Below are 27,198 nucleotides of genomic sequence, written 5' to 3'. Positions count from 1 at the left end.
TCTATTCTGACTGACAACAGTTTTCATATCTCCTTAAAGTTTTTCCCCAATTTGGCTGTTAAATGCATTTTCTCCACTAGCTAGCAGAAAAAAGAAAAAAGTATCTCATCATAGTTTATTCTCAAATGTTACACACTGCCAATGTATGTTTAAAAATGCACTGTATATAACATTACTACAGCATTTAAATTTCAAGACCATGTGACTTCAACATACTTTGCACAAAATATTTTCTAAACAATGTTGTTAAAGCAGGAGAAAGGCAGAGAAAAATCAAGCACATCCTATCGACTTAATTTGCTAAACTTAAATAAATGACCAACAAAATAATGATATACTTTTCTGTACAAATAAAACGTATCTATTTTTAAAAAAGGAAGCAATTCAAACAAACTTTAATTCCAGAGCAAGGTATATTACAATTTGAATGAATCAATCTATAGGCATTCGCTTCGTCCTTTACACACTTTGTTCCTTTCACTCTCGTTAGTATTAGCATCCGAGGTCATCAATGGGGGAGGGCTCATGTCCAGCGATTGCCTAAAACAGGCAAATGGGGAGGGCAGTCAAGCCTCCCTTGGCTATTTTTTAGACAACTTTACTCAGCATTCCATGCAAGCCAGCTGAAGAAATGGAAGAATATGATTGGCTAATAACGTGTTAAATCATAGCTACAGAGGAGACAAGAGTGCATCTGCCTCCTCCAAACGTACAGCAGTCACTGAGTGGATAATTTGGATAGGATGGATACCTCTGTTTTAAATTTATGTATATATTGTTATATTACATATTAATACGTAAAAAAGCATTGCATCCTCTGGCAAGCCGCCACTGCAGGGGATCGGAACAGAAGATTGGTTGTTTGTGATTTCTTAACCAGCTGGTGTGTGTGGAGCTCCCGGACACATCTCGCGGCTACTAGTCAGGACTCATATGTTAATTAAAAAGTTACAGCACAACTTCAAGAAAAACCAAATACATTTCCAGACTGGCTTACCTGATCTGGCTCATCTTTCTTCCTGTATTCAACCGTATACTCATAGTCAATGCTGAATTTTCGTTTCAGAGATGGGTTCTTTTTTTTGTACAAAAAAAAAGGATGTTCAAATAGTGTCTTGACTGTTCTTCCTTTAGTTGTCAGATTCACATGGGGAAAATCTAACATGCCTGAAATACCAAATTGGTCATTATTAGTATAAAACAACCATTTAGTAAAGTAGCACCGAGCATCACTGGTGTACAATACAGTTTTTACTGGAGGATACCCACGAGCAAACTTGAATCATAAAATGCAGTGTACTAAATTAGAAGCCAGTATCACAAAGCTCTTAAGATTCTCATCTAGAGAACAAAAAAACACACTTGACAGTTAATTAAAATTGGAGGTGAAGGTCATTTAAACAGTTAGCTTGAGGTGTTTACCTAACGTTGCAAGACAGATGCCTGTATCTGAAATAGTGCAGTACCAGTAATGGTTTATACTATATCAGCAACCTCCACAGAGAAAATACAGTACATTGAGGGTTGAATTACTTTTTTTCACTGTACCGTTCTATACATGAAGTGTGCCACTTTGTAGTTACTATAAGAAACTTCCCTACAGAGCACTTATGCTACTTCAAACCAAAACATTCTTTGTGCACGATGCATTATGTTCTGCTTTAGAAACAGCTGAAGATAAGAAATTACATTACAATGCACTTAACTTACAGATATCCTTTAAAGAAAACCTTTGGAGAGAAAGGGTGATATGTTCCTCTCCGGCAAAAGCTTTTATGGTCAAATAATAATGTTCTTCAATATCATCGACGAAGAAGGAGACATTGCAATAACGATGTGGGATATTCTCAACAGAATTAGTAACGTTCGAGCTGTAAAATAAGATTTCAAAGATTTCAGAGTACTGTAAATTGGATGCTATGTAGTTGTATGCTCTACTAAAGGGAAACAAAACAGTAATAATTTTGAAGGTATGTAGTTAAACAGATCAGTAAACATAGCTTTACAAATGATAAAACCATCACATTCTATTTTATAGCAAGGGCTACAGCAACATGAGCAGATTAACAGTTATAGAATATTGTAGTGCTATGAAAGGTAAAGAGTGATGCTTGAATCCACTTACGTATACTGTGCCACCTCCACAGTGAATGTTGGTTTTAGAGAGGTGTCGCTGTAGTTCCAATAAAGAAATGTCTCAAAATTCCTACATGACAGTGACGGGTTGGTTAGTTGAGGAACAGAACCTACAAGAATGAAAACATAAACTCACAAACTTCAATAAGCTAAATAAATAGATTTGCCACTGTTACTTAATTTTGAATTTATAAACTAAAAAGGAACACAGATGCACAAACAAAAGACATATTACACAGAAAATTACAAAGAAACAAAAAAAAAGTTATTTACTTGGACGTCCATTTTTCCCTCAAATCAGAAAAAAAATACCAATAACTGACTTGTTTACAAGCAATACCCTGTTTGACCACAGTCCCCCTCTCATTTAAGTAAACTTACTGTACATACACAGGGAACAGCAGGTCACATTCCGTCACAGATGAAATACAAAATTAGAGCTATCTGTTTTACGAAAAATTCTCTCACATCCACTGTATGTACATATAGAAACTGAAGTGGGACAAATGGACAGGTTCCTCCATATTGCGCCAGATTCAGGTACTACAGTGCTTTGATTACAATTGGATTAATGGTTCTGTACAGTAGATACTGCAGGAGTAAAAATGTAAGTGTATGTTGAGTGCTTCCACTATATTTTGCCATTGGTGATGTGTAACCCCAGGGAGGCTAAGCAACTTGAATATGTAATATTTGGACATCCATGTGAGAAGTACAGTGGTCTCTGGTTAAAGAACACCCCTTAGGAAACAAGTGAGGTGTTCCCTTTGCCGAAGTGTTCTTTAAGAAGGAGTTGACCACCAGACACAATATGAATCAATAAATAAATAAATATTTATTACTTGTCATGACACACGTACTTCAACATATTAAATGAACACAATAAGAGAAAAGCAATAGGTACATGTATGTTATTAAACTATAATAATAAAATAACAAACTAACGTTAATAAACTGACTGGCAAACTAAATTAACACAGCACCCTGTGGCGCAGTAGCCTCCCAGCCTAGATGGTAATGGCAGGGACAGAGACTCAGACACTGCAAGGTTAAATGTGCGAACGCACTTATTAAAATCAACAAAAAAACAAAAATAACATGGGAAAAACAAAAGGTCTACAAAAAACAACAATTGGAAACAAAAAAACGAGACGGGACAGCATGGAACACAAAACACCTTCACCTTTCACCAACATCAACTCAAATCATCACCTAACACCCTATCACCCTATTTATACACCTGTGGCCTTAATTATTTAATCACTTCTTCAATTCATGGCTCCAGCCACATTCCAATGTTTTTTGACAAGGAGAAATTTAACCCCCTACCCTGCCACTGTAGCGTCAGAAGAGGGGTCATCATATCATTTTGTGCATGAAAATAACAGAATTGGAATACACAGGGGGGAATCTTAAACCATTCTCTGTGTCTTCTTGGTTTCAGGTCTCCATTCTTTGTCAGTGGGAGAGTTGTTTTTAGAAAGTGTCATAAACTGCTGGACAATCTCTTATCTCTACCTATTACTGAATGAGTCATTTCGGCGCCAGTAATATTTTGCTGAGGGCAACTTCCAGACAATTCTGAGTACCCTGACACCTGGAGGAGAAACAGTCCTTGTCGTAAATCCAGCCGACAGGGGTCGAAATAGCAGACCAATGGAGAACAAGGCCACGTTGGTACGAGAACAACCAATGAAAGACACTTCACGTGGACTCAGGCACTGCCCAAAATAACCAAACTTGCCAATCACAGAGTTGAAGAATCACAAAACCCGCCGACTTTCGAACTGGAGCGAGCTTCTGCTGTGTGAGCGAGCTTCTGCTGCGTGCTGCTGCTTCCAGTCGAGCTGCTGTGCCTAGACATGTGTGCTGATCGCAAAGGAAATGTGCACAAGTAATGTCCTACTGCTAGAGTTGTCTTGAACTTCGGAGGGACGAAATGGATGCTACACAGATGATCGAATTTGCAGAAGGCAAGGAAGAACCGATATTCTGAATAATGGCTAGAATCATCTTCTGAGGAAGGGCCTTGCCGTCTGTCCTACAAGAGACTGGATCACTGACGGGATACTGCATTAATCGGAAAGTGGGTCGTTGTTTCCACGTCTCTGCACGAAACGAACTGAAGCAAAGCCATATAGATGAATTGCCACAAGAATACTTTTACAAACTATATAACTTTTCAATTGCAACGCATTAGCTGAACTGAGTTACGTCTGATCAACGGAACTACTCCCAGTCTGCCAACAACAAAGATAATGTTGCAAGCCTTGGAGATCAACAAGCTGATCTCCATTTGAAAAGGAACTATTGTTTATTGCGAGCCTACGCAATACAATGCGTACTGCAAAGTACCGTCTACATTGGAACTGCGGATCTGCATTGCAGCAGCATTCATCGACACAGATTGATGTCTGTATATGGAAATAGATAAGTATTCAACATGTCTAATATTAAATACTTTATGAGAAAGTAACTGAAGCAACTGCTATCAAGTGGAAACTGTTCTAGAAATAGAATATAACTTCACATTTTAGAGTGTGTAAGAAATGTATTATGTTTTTTTGAAATGTGCAACTCAAAAGAAGTTGCCTCATAAATCAATAGAATTTCATCATTGCCCCATTTGAGTTAATTTGAATATATAATCAACTGAGCTTGATAAAATGTTATTAGTTTGATATATCACGACTAAACTAAATTAAAATGGTAAAACTAATTTGCTAAATTAGGTACTGGAATGTTGGATTCCGTTCTGAATGGGAAGTTGAATTCTCGTGCATATTGACACGATCGATTACAACAAGAAACGGGTATTAGGACATTAACCATGTATGCTAATGATGTTATGGTCATTGTAATCGTTTGACTATGGAATCAATGAACTGCATACTACTATTCATGCATATCTCTAACCAATAGCCTTTCCTTTCTGTAATATTAGATTAGTTGTGCACCCCTTTTTCCCTTAAATAAACAAAATAAAATAAATTGTTTTGTATTTTTGTTGTCAAGGGAATCAGAGTTCTACACGATATCCCCGAACTATTATGGTATGTCTCAGTTACTAACATGTGGACGTTATTAAACAGTGCGCCTAAGAGACTAATTTATATATAAATAAATTGTATACCAAAGTCATTATACACTACTACACACCCCTGCACATGTTAAAAAATGCAGAAGCAGCTCTAGATTCATTATGAACCTGTACAGGAGCAATATTTAAGTCATGCACAAAATTATTTAACAGAATGGTGAAGCAACTCACAAGAACAAGACACCGGATTGCTTGGCGACTGTCTGGTTCAGGTTTTTTTCAGGAGCTTGAACAATTTCCAACTTTTTGTAGCAACAGAAACAGCGACGCATTTCGCTATTTGTTTACATGCCACTTTGTAGCGATGAGGTGCACTCTTGGAAATCAGAATACAAAAATGAGGCAATAATATGACACTGGTTCTGGAAAGATTGAATAAACCACAGTGTCCCTCAAGACACTCTCGCAATCCGTTTAACGACAACAAAGTTACATGAAGGTAGGGTAAAGGAATATCCGCTAGAAAGTGTCCTGAGGGCATCAGATGATTCTACGACATTTGCCAACCACTCCCACCTTTCACTCTCAGAGCTGGGCAACTCTGGAATCAAACCATCCTGACACTAACCCTACCCAAACCCTACCTAAAGCAACCCCTGCCCTAAAACCTAACACTAACCGAATACCTAACCCTAAACCTAACCATTAAAAATAATCTGATACCCTCAGGACACTTTCTAGTGGATATTCCTTTGTGCTGCTAGGCAAAGTGTTCTCTTAGGAGGAGTTCCTATATGCAGAGTAGGGGTACTAGATTCCATTTAATATAAAAAAGTTTAAACTTTAAAAAATATATACTTTAAAATGTTAAAATAAAAACATTTTGAAAAGACGCTGTGTAAGAGGGGTAGTATGTGCCCCCCTCGATGTGCAGTCTCGACAGCAGGAGAAAAACGAAAGTCGGCCATCTTGGGGGAAGCACGTCGCTTCACGGGCTCTGAGCATTTTAAAATAAATAGCCTTCTATAAATTACTGCGTATATGTCTATAAATAGGTGTTTCTACTTTCCTTAAATGCAATTGATACTTGTTTGTGTATCTCAGACATAACTGAGAAAAGCATTTAGTAAAATTGGTTTAATTTTAGTTTTTTTTTTTCTGTGAAACCACTAAATGGGCTTTTTTAAGTCTTACTTTTTCATTTAAATGCCAAAGCGATTCATCTTTATTAATTTAAATACAGTTAGTTGTCATAACGATTGTAATAGTGTGTCCAGCAAAACACTATTTTTCATTATAGCTTTAATAAAGATTAGTCGATTAGTTACAATCTCATTTGTACATGAAAAATGAAGGCTTGGCTACATTATTTTAACCGGTCATTTCGGGTAAATTCAAAAACTGTCCTTTTTTAATCAAATTTAAGTTTTTTTAATTTCTAAATTAACGTAATATATATATATATATATATATATATATATATATATATATATATATATATATATATATATATATATATATATATATATATATATATATATATATATATATGTAAAACCAGTGAAGCAATATGAAAAAATAACAGCATCAGCGGTATAATAATGGTCTGTTTTTATTAGAGGGTGATCACTAATTGCATTATCACACATATGTTATGCAATCTAATTAATCAAACAGTGCTAAAATTGAAATCGCTAATTTATCCTACTTACTGTATATAAACGAGACAAGAACTAGTTATTTTCACACCAAACTGACTTTATTCCAAGTACAGTATCACGTTAATTCAAAGAATCAATATTCTGTTTAAAATTTACTAATAGCAATAGTTTGTACTTCTGACTGGCAGCAGTGAAAAAAAAAAAAAAAATCAACATAGCTTTCTGTAATCAACAATTGAAATTGGTTGCATGCCATTTGCGACTGTCTCAATAACCAACCATGTTGTTTTCAGCCCGAATTTTAACATTTTGTCTCCTCTAGATCAGCTAGAACATGGCTGTAAAGAGAAAATTAGAGATAAAATCACCATGATGTACATTCACTGCAGTATGCACACATAAGTGTTTTGCAGAAGTATGCCCTGCAAAGTTTTCACATCTTGCTGAATTCTAAATAATGTGTGCACAGTTTTTCAAACAAACTTATTTTTATTCAACACTGTAGTGGTTTAACTGAACACTGTTATATGAGGAGGAGGTTAAATGTCAGCAAAACTTGCAAAGAAAATGCACAAAATGAAAATTTACTGGTTGCATAAGTAATCAGCCCCTTAAGTCAGTACTTGGTAGAAGCACCTTTTGCAGCAATTACCGCTATGTCTTTTTGGATATGTCTCTACTAGCTTTGCACGTAGGATGGTAAAACTTTTGCCCATTCTTCACAGAAAATTGCTCTAGTTCTGACAAGTTTGTTGGGGATTGTCGATGGACTACAATCTTCAAGTCTTGCCATAAATTTTCAATTAGATTCATGTCAGGACTTTGACTGGGCCACTCAAGAACGTTACTTCTCTTCTTGTTCAACAACTCAAGTGTGGCTTTGTGCTTTTGTCATTGTCCTGCTGAAATGTTCATTTCCTCCCCAGTTTCAGAGTCTGGGCTGACTCAAATAAGTTTTACTCAAGGATTTGCCTGTATTTTGCACCATCCATTCTCTCCTCTATCCTGACAAACTTCACAGTCCCTGCTAAAGAGAAGCATCCCCATAACATGATGCTGCCACCATCATTCTTGACATTTGGTATTGTGTTGACTGGGTGATGTGCAGTATTGGGTTTGTGCCAGATGTAACGCTTGGAATTTAGGCCAAAAAGTTAAATTTTTGTCTTGTGTGACCACAAAACCTTTTTTCCACATGTCTGCAGTATCTTCATACTTTTCTGCAGGCTTTTTGAGTAATGGTTTCTTTCTTGTCACCCGTCCATATAAGCCAGCTTTGTGTAAGGACTGGCTTATTTGATGTGTGAACACTAACTCCCATCTCAGACACAGAACTTTGCAGATCTCTCAAGGTCACTGTTGGCTTCAGAGTGACATCCCAAACCAGTTTCCTGCTTGCCCGGCTGCTCAGTTTGAGAGGGCGACCTGATCAAATAAACAGCGCTCTCAATAAAGAAACGTAATGGTATCTTTTTTCTACACCTGCTCAAAAAATATAGAAACGCGCAACTCAGGCTATGTACATGTGATGCCCCTAAGAGACTGCAGCCTCAATCCACCCTGTAATACAAACTAATGTACACATACCTTAGTAAGCAAATTTTCTTTTTTATGGTACAGTCCAGACAGACAACCCAAGATGAATTACTCACAGCACCACAGTCCTTCATGTCAGCCAACACAGCAGGGGATAAAATAAGGGCTGTCTGTTTACCTTGCCTAGTCCTCAGCTTGGATGGTGAAAACTTAAACTCAGAGGAACTTAGAGAGCTTTGCCGGTCACTCTAGCGATATCTGAAAGTTGGCCAAAGATATCTTCTTGTAGGGGGTTTAGTTGTTTTGTTTGTTATTGAATTGGAATTTTACTCTGTCCTGTACAATTATATTTAAAAAAAAAAAAAAAAAATGTGCTTACTATCTATGGGAAGATTTAGTTTGGTTTCTCTTACAGAGAAATCACAAACAAGCAGGTAAATTACAGTGAGAAAAAAAAAAATAACTGAGTAAGACATATTTTAGTTTTAACAGAAATCAAACCAATATATTCGGAGGTAATATTCGGAGGTAATACCGTTCTTTCTCCTCTTCTTGTCCCGCCCCATAGCAACCAATACACACTCCTGATTCGCTGGTACAGTACTCCCCTGACCTCCCAACTCCCACCTAATAGGCTCTCGTTAACTGTCAGTAAATGTACTGTATAGAAGCCCCAAAACACACAGGAGTATAGTGCTGCAGATCGGAGCGTCTGACAGTGTCACTTCTAAAATGCCTTAAATCATGTAAGAAAATATTGCAGCATTTATGAAGCATAGTATTATTAATAAAGGCTGTCCTCGTATAATCAGCGACCTCGTTTAAGGGCTGCAGTCATTTTGATCAATTGAATAACACGGTAAATTAATCAGTTATTTTATTAACTCCATTTTCGAATGGCAAAAAGTATATGTTATTGTTATACAATGCTTCAAATTAAAAGCACCCCACCCCCCCTTTCACAGGAGTTAATTATAGACTGGCTTTAAAAATATGTCCTTTATTTTCTTAAAACAATAACTTCAAATTCATACAGTATGTGGTCCGGATTATTAAATCTTTCAGTGTTATTATTTTATGCAAATGTTATTGCATGAAGACTGCATGTAGTTTTTTTTTTTTTTTTTTAAACTTTCTGCATATTTTCACAATTTTCTACTGTTCTTTCCACATAAACTGAGGCCTTGAATTTGAGAGCTGGAACATATACATCACAAATAGGGTACAGATAATAGCACATAACTGTTGTTGGCTGTAGTCTTGCAACATGTCCTTTTAGAAACTCCAAAAGCACTGATCAGATGACAAGCTGCAGACTGAACGACAAACATCTTTATTTTTCAACTTTCATTAAAAAAAAAAAGATGTTTTTCTTGTTTGGGGAACTAAAACTCAAGATAAGGTCAGGCGATCAATGCCATCTGCTCTTGTTTTTCTAAGCTGTTATTTTAAGGAACTAAAATATCTGGTAAAGCAAAAGTCTTTTTTCATGCAGTTTAGAGCTACTTTATACACCATCCAACCTCATGTGTATGGGAATCGCCTCATTGGTTTCATATTTCCCCATTATAGTACATAATGTATTTCTTTTTTTAATTGTATATTTTTTATGAACACAGTGTACTGATCGCACTTCAAGATATCTCAATTCTGTACACATCCCTGTGTTCTACCTCTCAAGGTCACATGAAGGAATAACTCCTATTAAAAGTGGTTTCAGAAAGCTAAAGTGTTTCTGGTAGTTGTTTACAAACTGCCAGAAGAAACTCCTCAGTTAACTGCTAACTTCTCACGACCGTTTTCAATGTTCATACAACAATATACCATTAAAGAATTAGTAAAGAAAATTCAAAGTAAACTGTGGCAAACAAAATAATTCCATATATTATCGCTGTTTTGCATTTATATTAGCTAAATAGATTTTTTAAAAAGTGCAGTTCTGAAAGAAACACGTTACAGCACACTGTATTTTATTTTAAAACACGGTATATTCTACTACTTATGGTAAAACGAATCTCTCTGTTTATATGAGTTGTTCTCGGTTTGTTCGTTTGCACTTACACTTCCTGGATCATTTCACCTCAGTAGTGTCTTCTGGGTCAAAGTATTTTACTGGCTCTAAACATGTCAGTTAATTGGGGAAGCACCTGGTTGGTTAATGATCGTAAAGAATCCATTAAGAGCGGGATTTCCTGAACCAATTGCAGTATCATGTGATAGAAATACATACTGGTGCAAGATAAAATTTACTGGATTGTTTAAATTCTTTTTTTCCCCCTACCTACTTTAAACAAATTACAAATGTAACAAATCACAAAAATATTTTATTGACCCACAAATGCTTAAAAATGTGTATGTGTGTTTAGCTCTAATAAAATTAATTTATGAGACTTGCGGTACTAACTGGATAATACAGTAGAACGAATGTCTTTGTTATATACCATATTTTGCACTTTGTGTACCTATAATAGGATAGGTAGCGTTTGATTCAAATGAAGCAATCAGAAATTGTGGTAGACATCCTTCTATGGTTTTGTTTTTTTTCAACTGGGACTATCCTAATAGTCATAGAAGTATGAGTCCATTTTGCAATAACTTTTGAAATTGCTAATGCAGCTGTGTCTTTGTGGTATGTTTCTGGAAATTTTAATGAAAAGCACCGTAGCAAATACTGGAAAGTAACAGTCAAAGCTGTATTCTTAGATTAGTCCAGTAAACACATGCATAAACAAGTCCTCCTTTCCAGTGCCCATAAAATCATGACAACATTTTTAATTCTACAGTACCATTGTTTTTGATGTTACAAAATAGCAAAATGAAAGTCTACATTTTAGAATTGTAAATAGTTGTTTTAATGCGACTAGCTCAGTGCTGCACCAAAAAAGAAGAGGGATATCCGCTGCTGTGCTGGTTTACCTTTTTGGAATCCAGGTCAGGTATCTGGCTGAGCAGATGATGCTAAAACCCACATCCTTCCTCTTGACTTGGATTATTAGTAGACTGTAGATAGACTGCTTAATAACAGCAATTACGATGAACATTGTGTAAATTTTTTTTTTTTTTTTTAATTCTAATGTGTACAAAATACCTCATCCCACTTGATTTTTTACACAATCTCTTATTTTTTCTTGTTTGATGTTTGAACTTGCTTGGATAATTCTGTAGTTGCCAAGCAGCCTGGGGTTTTCCGTACTTCATCATTCCAGTCAAGTCATGTAAGATGTGATTTTTCAACTCTGCAGCAAAGCTGAAATCTATCACCAAAATAACAAAATGCACCACAAACGCAAGATTTCAGATGTGGTCTTATTAATGACTTTATTATTATTTATTATTATTATTATTATTATTATTATTATTATTCTTCATTTCTTAGCCTACACCCTTATCCAGGGCTACTTACAGTTATTACAAAGTATCACATTACACAATATCACCTTACAGATAAGAACAGAGCAAATTTGACTAAGAGGAGTTAAAGTTATAGTGAAGATATTTGCTTATTAGAGTAAATTCTATAAAGAGCATGTTTTAAGGACGATAAATGGATAAGAACAATTTCAAATAAAAGCAATTACAAAAACCGTGGATACGGATACTTTTAAAAGTAAAATGAACTACAAGATACAGAAAATAGTTAATAATTAAGAGCAGTAGTAGAATACGGCAACATATGGGGCAGTTCAGATACAAAAGTATACGATAAAACATTTATCCATTGTTACTTTCAACTATTTTTCACATTCATTACTACAGAGCAAATATTTTTTCCCAGCTATCGAATCCAAGGACAGAATACCAGAGCAAATTGCATTGTTAAAAATTACAGCACATTACTAAGCAGGTCCAAGATTTGATCTTGCTGCAAGTTGGTGGGCTTAGGTGTTACTTTACTCAAAGCATTTGCCACATATACTCTCAGGAACACAGGAAACACCATTGTAGTGTTTTAGTACATTATGCAAACCACAAATGTCATCGCTCACTATTGCAACATTGTGGCTGACTTGTGAACACCAGAAAGGAAACTGTTTCAACCCAGCCTGAAGTAGAACTTCATTATTCACACGGGCTAAAACTAAATTACTGTAAAGTCGAAAAATACGGAGCTCTGATCAGCATTTTGGATCTATCCAAGCTGGTACTATATGTTAGAACTGACCCTAACAACAAAACCCTGAAATTGTAAAAGCTTTTTTTCTAATTCCTCAGGAAGCTAATGTCACTTCTTTGAAAATTACTGCCTGATCTCAAAAATGACATACAGGCAGCCACTCAGACAACCAGTCAGTTCCAGTTTGTGTATTCGGGCAGTAACATCTTTATGCTGGAAGTGATACTTGGCTGGAGCGCTGTGTTACTGTGTTTTTGTTTTGTCATCTTGTTGCACAAGAGGATTAGGAGTCAGGTGCTGCCGTCACGGAGCCAGCACAAACCCCAGAGCACTACCCTCACTGCACAGCACGGCACGGACACGCACCACTTTCCCGGGTGGGGAAGTGCACAGTTTCATGCATGGAGGATTGTGGCTGTGAAGTGTTTGTTTTGTTTGGGACTGTAACCCGCTCTGTACCCACCCCCAATACCATCGCTGGTAAAGTGGCAGCTTTATTATTTAGTATTTGTCAATAAGCACAGACGTTTGAATTGAAAAGTACTGTATAGACAGTCAATTTGTCCACCACACCACTCACATCCTGTCACAGGGTGTAACAGCAAACAATTCACATCAAGATTCATATTGTAATATGATGATGTACTTTTTGGTTATTTCAGATGTATTTCTATTTGACTTAGGCCAATGGCTCCTAGGCCAAAAAATATGTTGCCAAGTCCAATACATTTGTATTAGATCAGATTGTTATCGTTCTTCTCGCACTGCAGTTTAAAACATGTGATATGCAAGCTTTTATAATAATAATAATAATAATAATAATAATAATAATAATAATTATTATTATTATTAACAGACCGACATCATAGAAAAGTCATAAATACTGACATGTTTTTACAGGGGCAGGCAGCATTTTTTGGGGTTGCAGGCGACAATGGCACCTAACTCCAAAAAAGACAATTGCCAAAAAAAATGTTTTGTTGCTTTGAGATAATTTTAGTCGCAGTCTGTAGCCAGGGTTTTCAAAACATGCTGACAACTGGCGTGATCCACCGTCTAAAATGGTATTTGTGCCAGCTACGATTCTTTAGCACCATAGTCTTGACTCAAGTATAAAGATCAGTGTGTGTATTTTAAATGTGTGGTTTTGACTTAACACATTTGAAACCAGCAGCAAATTATTTTACCACTTGCTTTCAAATGTGTGACTAAGCTTTCGAAACCAGTCACTTTCAAATATTGGTAAAGAATGGGTATAGAATGAACATATTGTTAAAAACGTGGTTCTCTAAATACATGCGAATCTAAAGTGTGACATTCGAATAACAGACACCTCCGTCTGTGGGGGACAATTAAGTTACCTTTTTATTTTATGGCATCTTTTTATATACTACCGTCCCTTATCATAAAATTCTAAGGACTGTTTAAAATGTTTTTTTCTTTAGGACTGTTTTTCAAAGATCATATTGATTAAAAAAAAATACAGTTTACAGTTCATGAAGCCTTTTCTTAAATGTTTGAGAGAGGATTAAAACATTATTTTTTAATTTTCAAAGCACTGTTTAATCTAAGCTTTTTAAAACACAGTTGAAAAAAACTGTCCTTAAAACTTTTATGAATACTGACAGGTAGAGCCCTATATAAATGATGTTACACAAAACACAGACATCTACATTTTTACCTTTGAATACACTTAATTTATTTAAATTTCAAAGTATTTTATTTATATAGCACCTTTCATACCACAGTATGTGTTAACCTTTATGTGTGGTTCAGGGGTACTAGGCCCCTGCGCCCTATCATCTTCTTCCACCAATTAAATCTATTCCATTTAAACTTTTGTCACCCACACCTAGTTGTCTTGTGTTTTTTCGTTTCCTTCTCCTCTAGAATCTCAAATTACCCTTGCATCGGTCTCCTCTGGGAGGTTAGCGATTCCTCATTCTCCAACCCTTTGTTAAGCGTCGCTTCATTTACCTAACTCACGGAGGGTTCCCTGAGTTAGAGGGTACCCCGGCCAAAAAAAAAACACATTTAGCAAACACGACCCTTTGTCTTCTCTTTCAGGTTCTGATGCCTTGTGACAGAAAACGTGTGCTATTTAATTATTTAGCGTGTGTTATTATTTGGTTTGCAAAACCATTTATATCATTTTCCTCCGTGCTTTACACATTGAATTACAATCAGCAGCCACTTTGCAACATGCCCCTATTTATGTGAGGGCCCCAAGCGGCGGAACCTCTCGTTTTTCAGGTCTCCTCAGCTACGGCACCCCCCTTCTATTATGTTGGGTTTTTGAAGAGGCAGAACACCCTGCTCTACATGTTCTAACATCTACCTCTTCGTATGTTGGGTAACCTCAGAGACAGTGCCCCTCTTTGTATGTTGTGTCACCTAAAAGACGGTGGCCCCCCTCTTGCATGTCAGGTATCCTTAACGATGAAACCCCCCTATTGCATATGCTGGGCCATTGAAGATTCTGATCCTCTTATGTGTTAATATTACTAATCACTGTTTTACTTTCTGGTTCGCGAGCCTCTTCGTATGTCGGCTCATCTCAGTGACGGTGACCCCTCTTCTTATGTCGGATCATCTCAGAGACGGTGATCCCCCTCCTGTTTGTCGTGTTTCCTCAATGATGGAAACCCTTTTTATATGCGTAGGGCTTTTTGAAGGACGGAGCCTCTCTTTATATGATATGTTATACGTTACTAACTTTATGTCTTAAAACAACACAGCAGGTGGCCTTGTTCTGCCCCGTGAACTCAAAGAACTTTTCGTTTTGGTTAAAACAGAAAGAAGTATGCAATATTAAGAAGCTAGTGTTGTCTCAACCTTTCTGTTCCTTCCTATCTCCAGACTATCATTTCTCCCTACACTCCCTCTTGCCCCCTCCGCTACTGGCAGATTCGCTGTACCCCCCCCCCTCGCTTCCAGATCCCGCTCCTTCTCCACACTTGCCCCTTAGTGGTGGAACGACCTACCCATGGACCTCAGGACTGCTCAGTCCCTGACCATCTTCTGGCGACTCCTCAAGACACACCTGTTCAGAAAGCATCTGTAAACCTCACTAAACTCTCGACTATATGGCACCCAAGTGTTCCAGTACTTGCATCAGCTTGTACATTCACTGAACTGCTGCATAATTTGCTGTTTTCTACTACTGCTCTTAATTATAACTACTTCCTGTATCTGGCACTTGATTTGTGTACTTGATGGGTACTTCCATGTTCACGTTTTTGTAATTGCTGTTCTCTGAAATCGTTCTCCTCCACTTATTGTAATTTCTACATGCTCTTAATGGACTTTACTCGTATAAGCAAATATTTTAACTATAAGTTTAACTGTTGTTATCGAACTCGCTCTTAAACGTAATTGTTTACTGTATTGTTTATTTTGCTCTTATTTTAATTTTATCTTATTTCCTACTTATTTCACTGTACCTTACTATTGCTTATCTGTAATGTGATATTGTGTAAAGTGATATTTTATAGTGTGATATTTTGTAATGTGATACTTTGTACAATGATGAGTTGTACTGTGATGTTTTATAACAATTGTAAAATCGCCCTGGATAAGGGCATCAGCTAAGAGTTAAATAATAATAATAATAATAATAATAATAATAATAATAATAATAATAATAATAATAATAATAATACAGAAAAAATCTAAATGACTACTGAAGAAAACATTAAATTAAGATGAATGATAAAATACAAAATTCTAAAAAAAGCTAATAAAATACATGCAACATCAACCGACATGGTTTCAACACGACCACCCCTCCTCCCCCTCCATCTGCTCCACTTTGCTTCACATTCAGAACAAGCAGAAATCATTCAAAAACACGGTATACAGTATTACAAAGTGTGTGTTAACTCAATGTACTCTGTTGTTTGTACTGAAAGCTTCATCTTGCTTCTTGTGACTTCAAAAGCCTGAGATCAGACCACTAGTGCACTACTTGCAGACACAGAATACACATCTGCTTTAGATTTCCGCCACCTTCCCAGTACTGCAAGTAGGTTATTGAGCAATAGCGAAACAAGATGACACATGGCACACACACATTCGACAGGCACATAAAATCGATAATGAAACTGAAGTACTGTAGCTTGGACTATAACTGCATTATATTAAAATACACTGCCAGTATGTTCCTAATGTACCATGTACTGTATACATTAGTGAACAAACTTTAGTGACTCCACAGCTTAATAGTGCTCTGTGTTTTATCTTATTTATTATGATACCTACTATATGGCAATCAGCTCGCCCTCTTAAACCACACTACATTCCAATAAGATTATTACATTTGTGTATATATGTAATAACATCAAGAGCTTTCTTTCTTTTTTTTTCACAGTACAGTATTTGCTTTTTATTCCACTGTGGCAGATGGCTTGGTGGTGATGTCAGACCAGGAAGAACCACAGTCATCAGTACTACAAGTTGAAACGCTGAGTGCTTATTTATTAAATACAAATAAAAGTTTATACAAAACAAAACAATGATACACAAAACAAATGGCATGTTGACCCAAACAAATAAGCAGACAAAAACAGACACCAAACACTGAAGCAAACAGGTATCACAGAAATGCTGCTAGTGGGACGGCACACTCTAGCCCAGGCAATTCAGACAGTGGAAATGCTGGCACCTCCGGACGTGTAGCCAGCAGTGGCAGTGCTGGCAGTGGAAATGCCGACAGTGGTGCGGCACACTCTGAACGTGGCAGTGGCGCTGGCTGCATCAATGCTGCCCTTGGTGCGGGACACTCCGGCAGTGGCAGCGGCGACAGGACGCTCAGCCCCCACCCTCTTGGGCAATGGACGCTTGTGCACTGGACACTCAGGCTCCCTCCTCGTGGGCGCTGGAGCTCACACCAGCTTCTTCGCCTTCCTCCGAGGATGGCCGCTCTTTCCCTTCTTCCTCTTCTGCGCAGGTGGCTGAATGGGGGGCATGAATGAGGCAGCACATGGTGGAGTGCCCAGGCTCAGCACAGGCGAGGCACCATGGAAGCACTTGCTCCGGAACAGGGACTTCCTCCTCCAGCTCTAAGAACCCCCCATCGGGCTGCAGGCACTCCTGCCATACATGGCCAATACTGGACCTCTGGGCAGTCCTGCCAGTGGTGGTGATTCTCCTTCCTGCAGTATTCACAATAGTACTGCTCCTCCAGTCCTTTTGCCCAGACCATTTCCTTTTCTTTCCAAAAAAAAAAAAAAAAAGCCACGCAAAAAAAATTTATATCGTGGTCGCGGGATTAACTGCCTAATAATTACCTAGTTTATCCCTTGACCACATTCTGCACAGGGAACTGAAAACTCATCCATGCTGTAAACCAACAATACTGTTTTAAATAAACACAATCCAGTACATTATAATAATAATAATAATAAAAATAAACAAAGCATGAATATGCTTGGACGATTTTTTTCTTTTAATTTTAATTCAGAAGAACGTTAGTGATGAGCGATTAATGTAAAATACGGTTAATTTTAAATGAAACACCGAAACAGACTTCGAACAATTAATATACTGCACAATTTTAATCGATTATTCTACTGTAAAATTCTTCGTTATGGTCACTCGTTATAAAAGTTACTTCTACACTCCAACCATTTTTGATTCTAGCGGTTCGTGTCAGGAAACCACTGAAGCTGCTCTCACTCTGGGATCTGTAGTCCAAGGGAACCTCGAGACCCGTCCTTCTGTTAAAGCTCCCATAATGCTTACAAAACGGTGTCACAAACAAAAACATACAGGGAGTGTAGCATAGTATTAGAACTCTTCATGATAAATACTTGTCAGAGAATGAAGGTGAGCGAGTGTTTAAATACTATAAGTTCATAAATACAAGTTATTTTTATTTTATTTATACATTAATCAACAATCTTATCAATGACATTTCATTCCACAAGAGAAAAGAGGTGGATATTAAATTATATAAAATATAGGGTTAGTCCATGTCAGATCAATCACCCTTGAAACCAAAGGTTCGTGGATTTTGATATAAATATGTATTTATAAGTGAGCTGCTCAAAGTTATTGTATTGTTTTACTAGGACTTTCACTTGTATGTGTCTGTTATGATGACTTGGTTTCTCATTTTATTTTGGTCAGAGAGGCAGATTAAATGTTTCAAATGACTATTTCTTATATTCCGTTTCATTTAATAATTAGTAATTATTAAATGAAACATAATATAAGAATGGCAACCTGAAACTAAATATTATAAAAAGTGTAATTACTAATTACAATTCTTTTTTTTATAATATTTAGTTTCAGGTTGCCATCTTTCTTGTATTCTGTTACATTTAATGATTTCATAAACTGTCATAAACTGTCAGCCATGTATTAATTATTACTGACTTCAATATAATGTCTTCCCAGCGACAGCGAGTGGAAGCGACAGCGTGGGAGAAGTACAGGCGTGGAAAAGTGCTGAGAAGTTTAGAAGCAGTAAGGAGAAATTGCATCTTTAATTGCTTTAATCAGAAAACACAGGACATTGGGGAAACACTGCAGCTCAAAGACAAACAGCCGCGTGTGTTTATCTGATAACAAACAAGCTGAAACTCGGAGCAGCTGATTCAAATTCAGCTCTGTTCTGAGACATGGGCGAGGGGAGGAGCCAACAGCACAGCAGAACAACGCAGCTAATAACGAGGCAGTCTTCCCAGCGACAGCGAGTGGAAGCGACAGCGTGGGAAAAGTACAGGCGTGGAAAAGTGCAGAGCAGTTTAGAAGCAGTTTGAAAGCAGGTTGACGGCTGCAGAAGAAACTAAACTTCAAAAAAAAAAAAAAAAAACATCAACATGGTCTTCAAGCCAGTAATCTGTGATACCTGCATGATGTGAGAAATCCAAGAAAACCCAGCAGAGCTAAACCAAGTGTGCGTAAAGTGTCGCGCGATCCAGGACTTGCATAAACCAGTAAGTATGCTAGAAATGAAGCTGGAAGAAATGAGTCAGCAACAGGATCTTGAGGAGCTGGCACACCCACAATTCATGGAAGTCTGCATCACCCCTCACAGAATGAAAGCCACCAGAGAGATAGAAGGTCAGAACAGTTGGGTTCAGGTAGGCAGAAGCAGGGAAAAAAAGAAACTTTGTCAAACACAACCACCAGAAATCAAAACAACCAACAAATTTGAGTCACTTCAAAATTCTGATGAGCAAAACCAACAACAAGAGAGCGAAAGGAACAACATCCAGGACTCTATTGACAGTGGTGACCAGACAGCAAAAAGAAGGGAGGTCATGATTGTTGGAGACTCCATATTGAGAAACACAGGAAGTTCAATTCGCAGTTTGGACCCCCTTACTACAACAGTGTGCTGCCTTCCGGGAGCCTCGGTCAAGCACATCACTGAGAACGTGGACAGGCTCCTAGAACGAACAGGAGACGACCCGGTAGTAGTCGTCCACATCGGTACAAACAACATTGGAAGAGACAGACCAAAATCCCTGCAAAACAAATTCAGAGAGCTAGGAAGGAAATTAAAAGAGAAAACCAAAACTGTCGTATTTTCTGGTATACTACCGGCACCTTGCAAAGGACCATATGGACAGCTGGAAATAATTAATCTAAACGCATGGCTGAAGACGTGGTGCACACAGGAAGGCTTCACTTATCTTGATCATTGGACCACATTCTACAACGAGGACTATCTGTATAGACGGGACGGACTGCACTTAAATAACAAGGGAACCAGTCTACTTGGAGAAAAGATCCTCGAACAGGTTCAGAAGCATTTAAACTAGAAAGGAAGGGGGGAGAAATCAACAAAAAAACAGAAGGGAGACCGCATCAAAACAAGGACAACAACTCAGGTAAGACAACCATTAAATGTATTTATCTAAATGCAAGAAGTATCAGAAACAAAATTTTAGTACTTGAATCTACTTTGATGTGATAGGTGTTACAGAAACTCGGTTGTCTGAGAGTGATGGGGACGAATATAATATTTGTGGGTATACACTGTATAGGAAAGACAGGCAGGACAGAACAGGAGGAGGGGTAGCGCTATACATAAGAAACAGTCTTGAAGCCCAGGTGTTAAACCTGGACAAAGAAAATAAAGCCGAATCAATATGGGTCAGAATAACGGACAAAAATTCAAAGGGCATAATAATAGGAGCATGCTATAGACTGCCAGATTCAGACGGTGAGCAAAATAATCTGTTATACAATGACATCAGAAATGCGTGTAGCAAAGGAGAAGCCATACTAATGGGGGATTTCAACTTCCCCCATATAAAATGGGAAAACCTGGTGGGTAGCACGATGGATGAAATTGAAATGGTGGAAATGACAAATGACTGCTTCCTAACACAATTTGTCAAGGCACCGACTACAGGGGAGGCATGCCTTGATTTAGTCTTTTCAAATAACGAAGACAGAATAACTAAAACTGAGGTCAGAGAACCACTAGCAAACTCAGACCACAACATGGTCTCATTTGAAGTGTTTTTTAAAATCCCAAAAGTAATGACTAAAGCTAAGGTTTACAATTTTAATTCTCACACTGAACTCAGTAGGGATTCAAGGAAACACATGTACATGGATTAGGGAGTGGTTAACATGTAGAAAACAGAAAGTACTAATTAGAGGAAAAACCTCAGAATGGAGTGTGGTAACCAGTGGTGTACCACAGGGATCAGTATTAGGCCCTCTGCTATTCCTAATCTACATTAATGATTCAGATTCTGGTATAGTACGCAAACTTGTTAAATTTGCAGACGACACAAAAAAAGGAGGAGTGGCAAACACTGTTGCAGCAGCAAAGGTCATTCAAAATGATCTAGACAAGATTCAGAACTGGGCAGACACATGGCAAATGACATTTAATAGAGAAAAGTGTAAGGTACTGCACGCAGGAAATAAAAATGTACATTATAAATATCATATGGGAGATACTGAAATTGGAGAAGGAATCTATGAAAAAGACCTAGGAGTTTTTGTTGACTCAGAAATGTCTTCAGCTAGACAACGTGGGGAAGCTATAAAAAAGGCTAACAAGATGCTCGGATACATTGTGAAAAGTGTTGAATTTAAATCAAGGGAAGTAATGTTAAAACTGTACAATGCACTAGTAAGACCTCATCTTGAATATTGTGTGCAGTTCTGGTCACCTCGTTATAAAAAAGATATTGCTGCTCTGGGAAGAGTGCAAAGAAGAGCGACCAGAATTATTTCGGGCTTAAAAGGCATGTCATATGCAGACAGGCTAAAAGAATTGAATCTGTTCAGTCTTGAACAAAGACGACTATGTGGCGACCTAATTCAAGCATTCAAAATTCTAAAAGGTATTGACAATGTCGACCCAAGGGACTTTTTCGTCCTGAAAAAAGAAACAAGGACCAGGGGTCACAAATGGAGATTAGACAAAGGGGCATTCAGACAGAAAATAGGAGGCACTTTTTTTACACAGAAAATCGTGAGGGTCTGGAATCAACTCCCCAGTAATGTTGTTGAAGCTGACACCCTGGGATCCTTCAAGAAGCTGCTTGATGAGATTCTGGGATAAATAAGCTACTAACAGCCAAACAAGCAAGACGGGCCGAATGGCCTCCTCTCGTTTGTAAACTTTCTTATGGTCTTATGTTCTAATGCATACTGTATGTTTTGTAGATTTGAAAGTGCTGCTGAAAAAAAGTTATTGATGTTTTATTGTAGTTTTTAATTAGAAATAAAAAAAAAATTAAATCAGAACCTTTTTGTGGCTGTTTTCCCCTAAGAATGATGTTATTCAAGGTTCAGCATTAACCATGGCCCGGTGGCCCAGGGCCGGTAGAGACCGCAGTTTGGCCGGTAGTTATGAAGCACCACAGGCCCGACTGGTTACATTTAACTAGTATAATGCATTATAGTGCATAATGCTTCCGTTTCATGAATCCAGGAAAATATGCCAGTGTGTCAAAATGCTGAAAATTAATTTACAAACCATTTTTTACAAACATAACTACGAACTAATCCTAACTTTCCCGCTGTGTGTCACATTTGTTGTAGTCAGAATCTGAGACAACGTAGTGCTATGTTGATACTCGTTTCCGCGGCAAATCTTTTACAAATCGGGTTTTCTTCAACTAATCAACCAATAAGCCAAAAGGAAAGTGCTGAAATCAAAAAATCATAAAGAATGTAATTATGAAAAAAATGAAGACGAAAAAAAAGTAACGTTTTGACTCATTTGGCATCAGTTTCCCAGACTTGCAGATAAAACAGCAGCTTTATTTGTTGTGAATTCAACATTGTGTTGACATCATATCCAGTCTCACAGTAAGATGTCCCGATGGATACCCAGATACACACTGAATTGTCTAACTTTTTGATTTGGGATGTGATGTGTTCAGGTCAAAAATGCCATTCGCAATCTTTGGAGAGGCTACATAAGAGTCAACGCTCCATATTGGACTGCTATTATTTTGTATTATGAATATTGTTTTAATAGTGTTTATTATTAGGATTACAGGAGGGAATTTCAAATAGTTTCCTATTTGAATACACAGGGTGCAACCTTTTTGTGTATTCGATTACCCGAACTCTGGTCCCTTACACCACTAAGGGTAAAAGGCAAATGCGTGTGCACAAGCAGACAGCATAACAGTGTAAGCCGGTAAAGTTTAGCCAGGTTCACAAAGTGTTCAAACAATGTACAAGACAAGATTTCCTTAAGTGCAAGTTATTTTCTTTTGTTTACTGAATTAAAATACATAGAACTCAGTGAGCAGCAATGTCACAGCGCGTATCCCTTCCAATTAAAGCAACAGTAGCAGAATACTGTGCAAACCACCAAATAATAATTTTTGCTGTAGTGTATTCAGAATAAAATAACAACTGTCATATAGCAACCTAAATATTCTACATCGGTTTAATTCTAACAAATAATATTTATAACATAATCTTAGTGTAAATATTGTAACCTGGCCAAAACAGAAAATACATTCCAACATTACAATAGTTTAACATTACTAATTACAAGTAGCCATCAAGTACTGACATCAGATGAATCAAAGTCAAGTTACTTTGATTATTTAATAACCTGTAAATAATTCAAAACAAGGATACCTGGTTGTACTTTTAACGGTCTGTACAAATGTTGCCGTTGCTCCATCCATTCACAGAAAATCAACAGTAGATGTTTTACACTGAACAGCAGTCCAGAGTTAAAAAAAACAACTCCTTTCCAACTCAAGTATCTTGCATGTTCTTATAGTCACTGCATTTTGTGTATAACATTTAGTCTTTATATTCATCATAATGTTAAATTACCTTTCTAATTTCAATGTTACTCAAGTTTAGATTACTGTACTTCTTTTAGCACTTGCTATATACACGTTTAATGGCTGAAGTAACATATATTGAAAGGCTTTGTTTAGCCGCTTTCTTTTGGGACATGGGCTTTTTGGTTACCACACACAGTTAGAAACATACTGAAAATAAAAACCATCATGAAAAAATATATAAATATACCGGGCCAGGTAAAATTGCATCCGGGCCAGTAAAAACACTAGCTCAGTGGCCCGAGGGGCCACTAGTTAAAAATCTAAACATAGAGCCCTGTTATTAGAATAACCAATAATCATAATCGTCATCAGGATTATTTTCAAGTACTGAATCGATAATCTATATATAATAATATTGCTAACTGAAAAAAGAAATCATCTCTGCAGCACAATCTAATGACATTACACAGGCAACAGAGATATAGTTCAGGTGTTGTATGTATGTATGTACGTAGATACACTTTTACATGCAGTACATCTAGATAACTGGAATCTAATTGACATAAAACCTGAGGATAAAAGGAGGTCTGCCTTTCTGTCACTATGTACATATACAGATGCACTTGTAATTAATAAATAATATATTGGTGTTTTAAAACAGTGTCTTTTTTTAAATCCCCTCGAACAGGCAGACAAGACAGCCATGTCAGAATGTGGCTGGACTGATTAGCCTGACCTGATTGGAAGGGTACTTTAAAAACGTGTGTGACAATCAAATCAAATTGGTTAACTAATCTGACATGACCACATATACTGGAAAACAGTTCCTAGGTTAAAAGCAGTTAGAATTAAGAGTAGCAGGTCACTGTGCTCCTTATCTCTGCACTGAGACAGCTATACTTGAGTGATCCTTGCTTTGGATTTTACTGAATTGTTTTGATTTATTTTGTCATTTATAAAAAAGTGTGCTAAAAGTGTACCTGATTCCTGACTTGCATTTGCTATTTCTGACACTTGCCAGCCTTAGCCTCAAGGCTACCCTTCCACAGGGTACATCTACATCTACATCCAACACAATATATGGTATTTTCACTCTCAATGGACATGCACACTAATAGGTACATGGTGCTTGTGAGTGGGAGACAGGCTACATGCAAGCTCACTCTCACATCTCTGCAAAAACACAACTGACATTTGGTGGTTTTGTGATACAGACAGTCAAGGCAGATTTAAACCCAGGCCTGCTGCACCACTCCGCCAACCGTAACATTTGTTTGTGTTCTATTTGAGTGACTCTCCACATTAGCATCTGTTTTGAACAATGACTGCACTGTGATTTAATGTCTTTCAGTGCCAATAATTTCCTTCCATCACATTCCTTTACAAAACAACTCTATGCTACAGCACTGTAATATCCAGTATATGGTTGAGCAACCTAAGCAATTTCATAACAATGGAATAACTGTAGTCCAAAAAGAAATCTTGAATCTATCTATAAAAACATATCATGCCTGTTGAATGGATGATGAAATGTTTTCAAACTTTACTCTGTTCTTTTAAAAATGGACTTGGTCACGATAATGGGGGTAAATAGTGGGACCTTAATCTCAAGCAATAAAATACTTTTGTTCCGAATTGTCCTATCAGTCCAGAGTATAAATTAAATATGAGAAATCATTGTTAAGGATTATCAAAAATCTTATTCTGTTAATGCCATCATGTGCATAAAACATACAATTTATTTATGTTTTATAGTAGCTCCTGAATACAATATTTGTTTTGTAATTGACACAGTAGTTAATGCATCATGTGTAGGCTGCCTATTCTTATAAGTCATTTCACACAGTTTGAGCAGCCAGAACAATTCTTTATAACAAGACATCTCTTGAAAAAATAAACAACACTCTACTGTACATACAGACAACGTATTAACTAGTAATGTAAAGACAGTCAATGACGCTTTAACAAAACTAGAAATGGTAGTTTTTGTGAAACAAATCCAATGTGTACAAAACATTAAGATAATATCTCAAAGTGTACTGTCACTATACAAAAGAAACTTCAAATGTCACATGGCCTCAATGTGGAAAACATTGGGTCACTACAATGGTCACCAAAACATTTAACATGGAGGGTATGTAAAACCCTGCAAATATGAAGTTACTACCTTGAGCGGTTTGTGCGATATGAGGCCACTGTGGCAGTAGCTTTATAAAATAACTGGCACAAAAAGGTACACTTTTTCTTTACAATACCCACAGTCAACCACAGAATATGGCCGTGTACCAAGTAGAAAGCCAATATCTGAAAGCATCTATCTCAATTGTTCCCAACCCGCAGTCCGCGAGTAAACTCCAGGTGGCATGCAAACAACTCCCAAATGTATGTAGTCTGCATTTTTCACATTTATCTGTTTTCTTTTATTACAAAACAAAGCATCGCTTTCAAAGCTGCCATTAACCGAAACAGCTGTCTAATGTGAAACAAATACTAAACATCTCTAAAAATTAGACTTTTTTTTAAGTCAGCATTATTTGAAAATAAATAAATGCACCGCTTTCTGATCTGTGCTCATTCTACTGCTTGTGTTCACTAAACTTGAGGAAAATTTTTTAAAAAAAGGAATCTGGCTGTCTCAACCTTTTTGCTCTGCATAAAAGTAGTGCACTACATTGAATATTCCTTACTCTGTTTGAATAACTAAATTTAAAAAAAAAAAAAAAACATGAAAACCACAGTTTTAGTACTTTTCATTTTCAACAATATATGTGCTACAGTGTTGCCAAAGGTATAGGAATATACCATTACTTCAATATGTGTTTTTGGAGAGGTTAGCTGCATACAGCAACAGAAATAAATGTGAAACAAAACGGTTATATTTGTAGTGTGAATGAACAATTTCAGCTCCATCTTATTATATGGGGATATTCAGCCAGGTTTAATATATCACAAGACTATATACCAAAAGTTAATTCCATTAACACTACTTCTGGAAATAATGTGTAGTCTGTTCTTGACACTGTCATATTTAACCAAAATGCTATGAATCCTATCAACTGTTTTTGCTACCAATCCTGTTTAATTTACACAACACAGCCCATCAGAAGTGGTAACATCTTGTACACTCCAAATGTTTTATTTTTCTAATTGCTTCCCACCCACCTCGTCTTCGTATTCCGGTGTAATTTATATGAACATCATCATGCTCATTAAATTATGTTGAACATGTGTGTTCTAAATATCATCTTTTAACAGCTTTATGAGACAATGGTGGTGATAAAGGAACTAGACTAAGACCCCATTCACACTTAGGATTTAAGGCGGCCCGGGCCACCTCAGGGCAGCCTTTTTTCATATGTGAACACTCCAAAAAAGAAAAGGCAGCCCTAGATTTAGGCCACCGCCTCAATGTGGCTCAGGGCCATTCGTTGCAGGTCCAGGCCCATTCGTTGCATATATATATGAATGCAAAGC

At 37.1% G+C, this 27,198-nt stretch overlaps 1 protein-coding gene across 2 annotated transcripts in view; it reads right to left on the bottom strand.

Moving 5' to 3' along the window:
* Positions 1-27,198, bottom strand: part of LOC121317189 (interferon gamma receptor 1-like) — a 47,558-nt gene that overhangs the window by 13,152 nt on the left and 7,208 nt on the right. For both annotated transcript variants that reach the window (XM_041252854.1, XM_041252855.1), the window contains 3 exons: positions 2,126-2,246; positions 1,711-1,871; positions 998-1,167 (listed from right to left, as the gene is read on the bottom strand). In XM_041252854.1, the coding sequence (XP_041108788.1) occupies positions 998-1,167; positions 1,711-1,871; positions 2,126-2,246 (452 nt within the window). The remainder of the gene's footprint in view (positions 1-997; positions 1,168-1,710; positions 1,872-2,125; positions 2,247-27,198) is intronic.

This window comes from Polyodon spathula, chromosome 6, assembly GCF_017654505.1.
Source record: "Polyodon spathula isolate WHYD16114869_AA chromosome 6, ASM1765450v1, whole genome shotgun sequence".
In the NCBI taxonomy this organism is placed as follows: domain Eukaryota; kingdom Metazoa; phylum Chordata; class Actinopteri; order Acipenseriformes; family Polyodontidae; genus Polyodon; species Polyodon spathula.
This window is presented reverse-complemented; position numbering and strand designations above follow the sequence as displayed.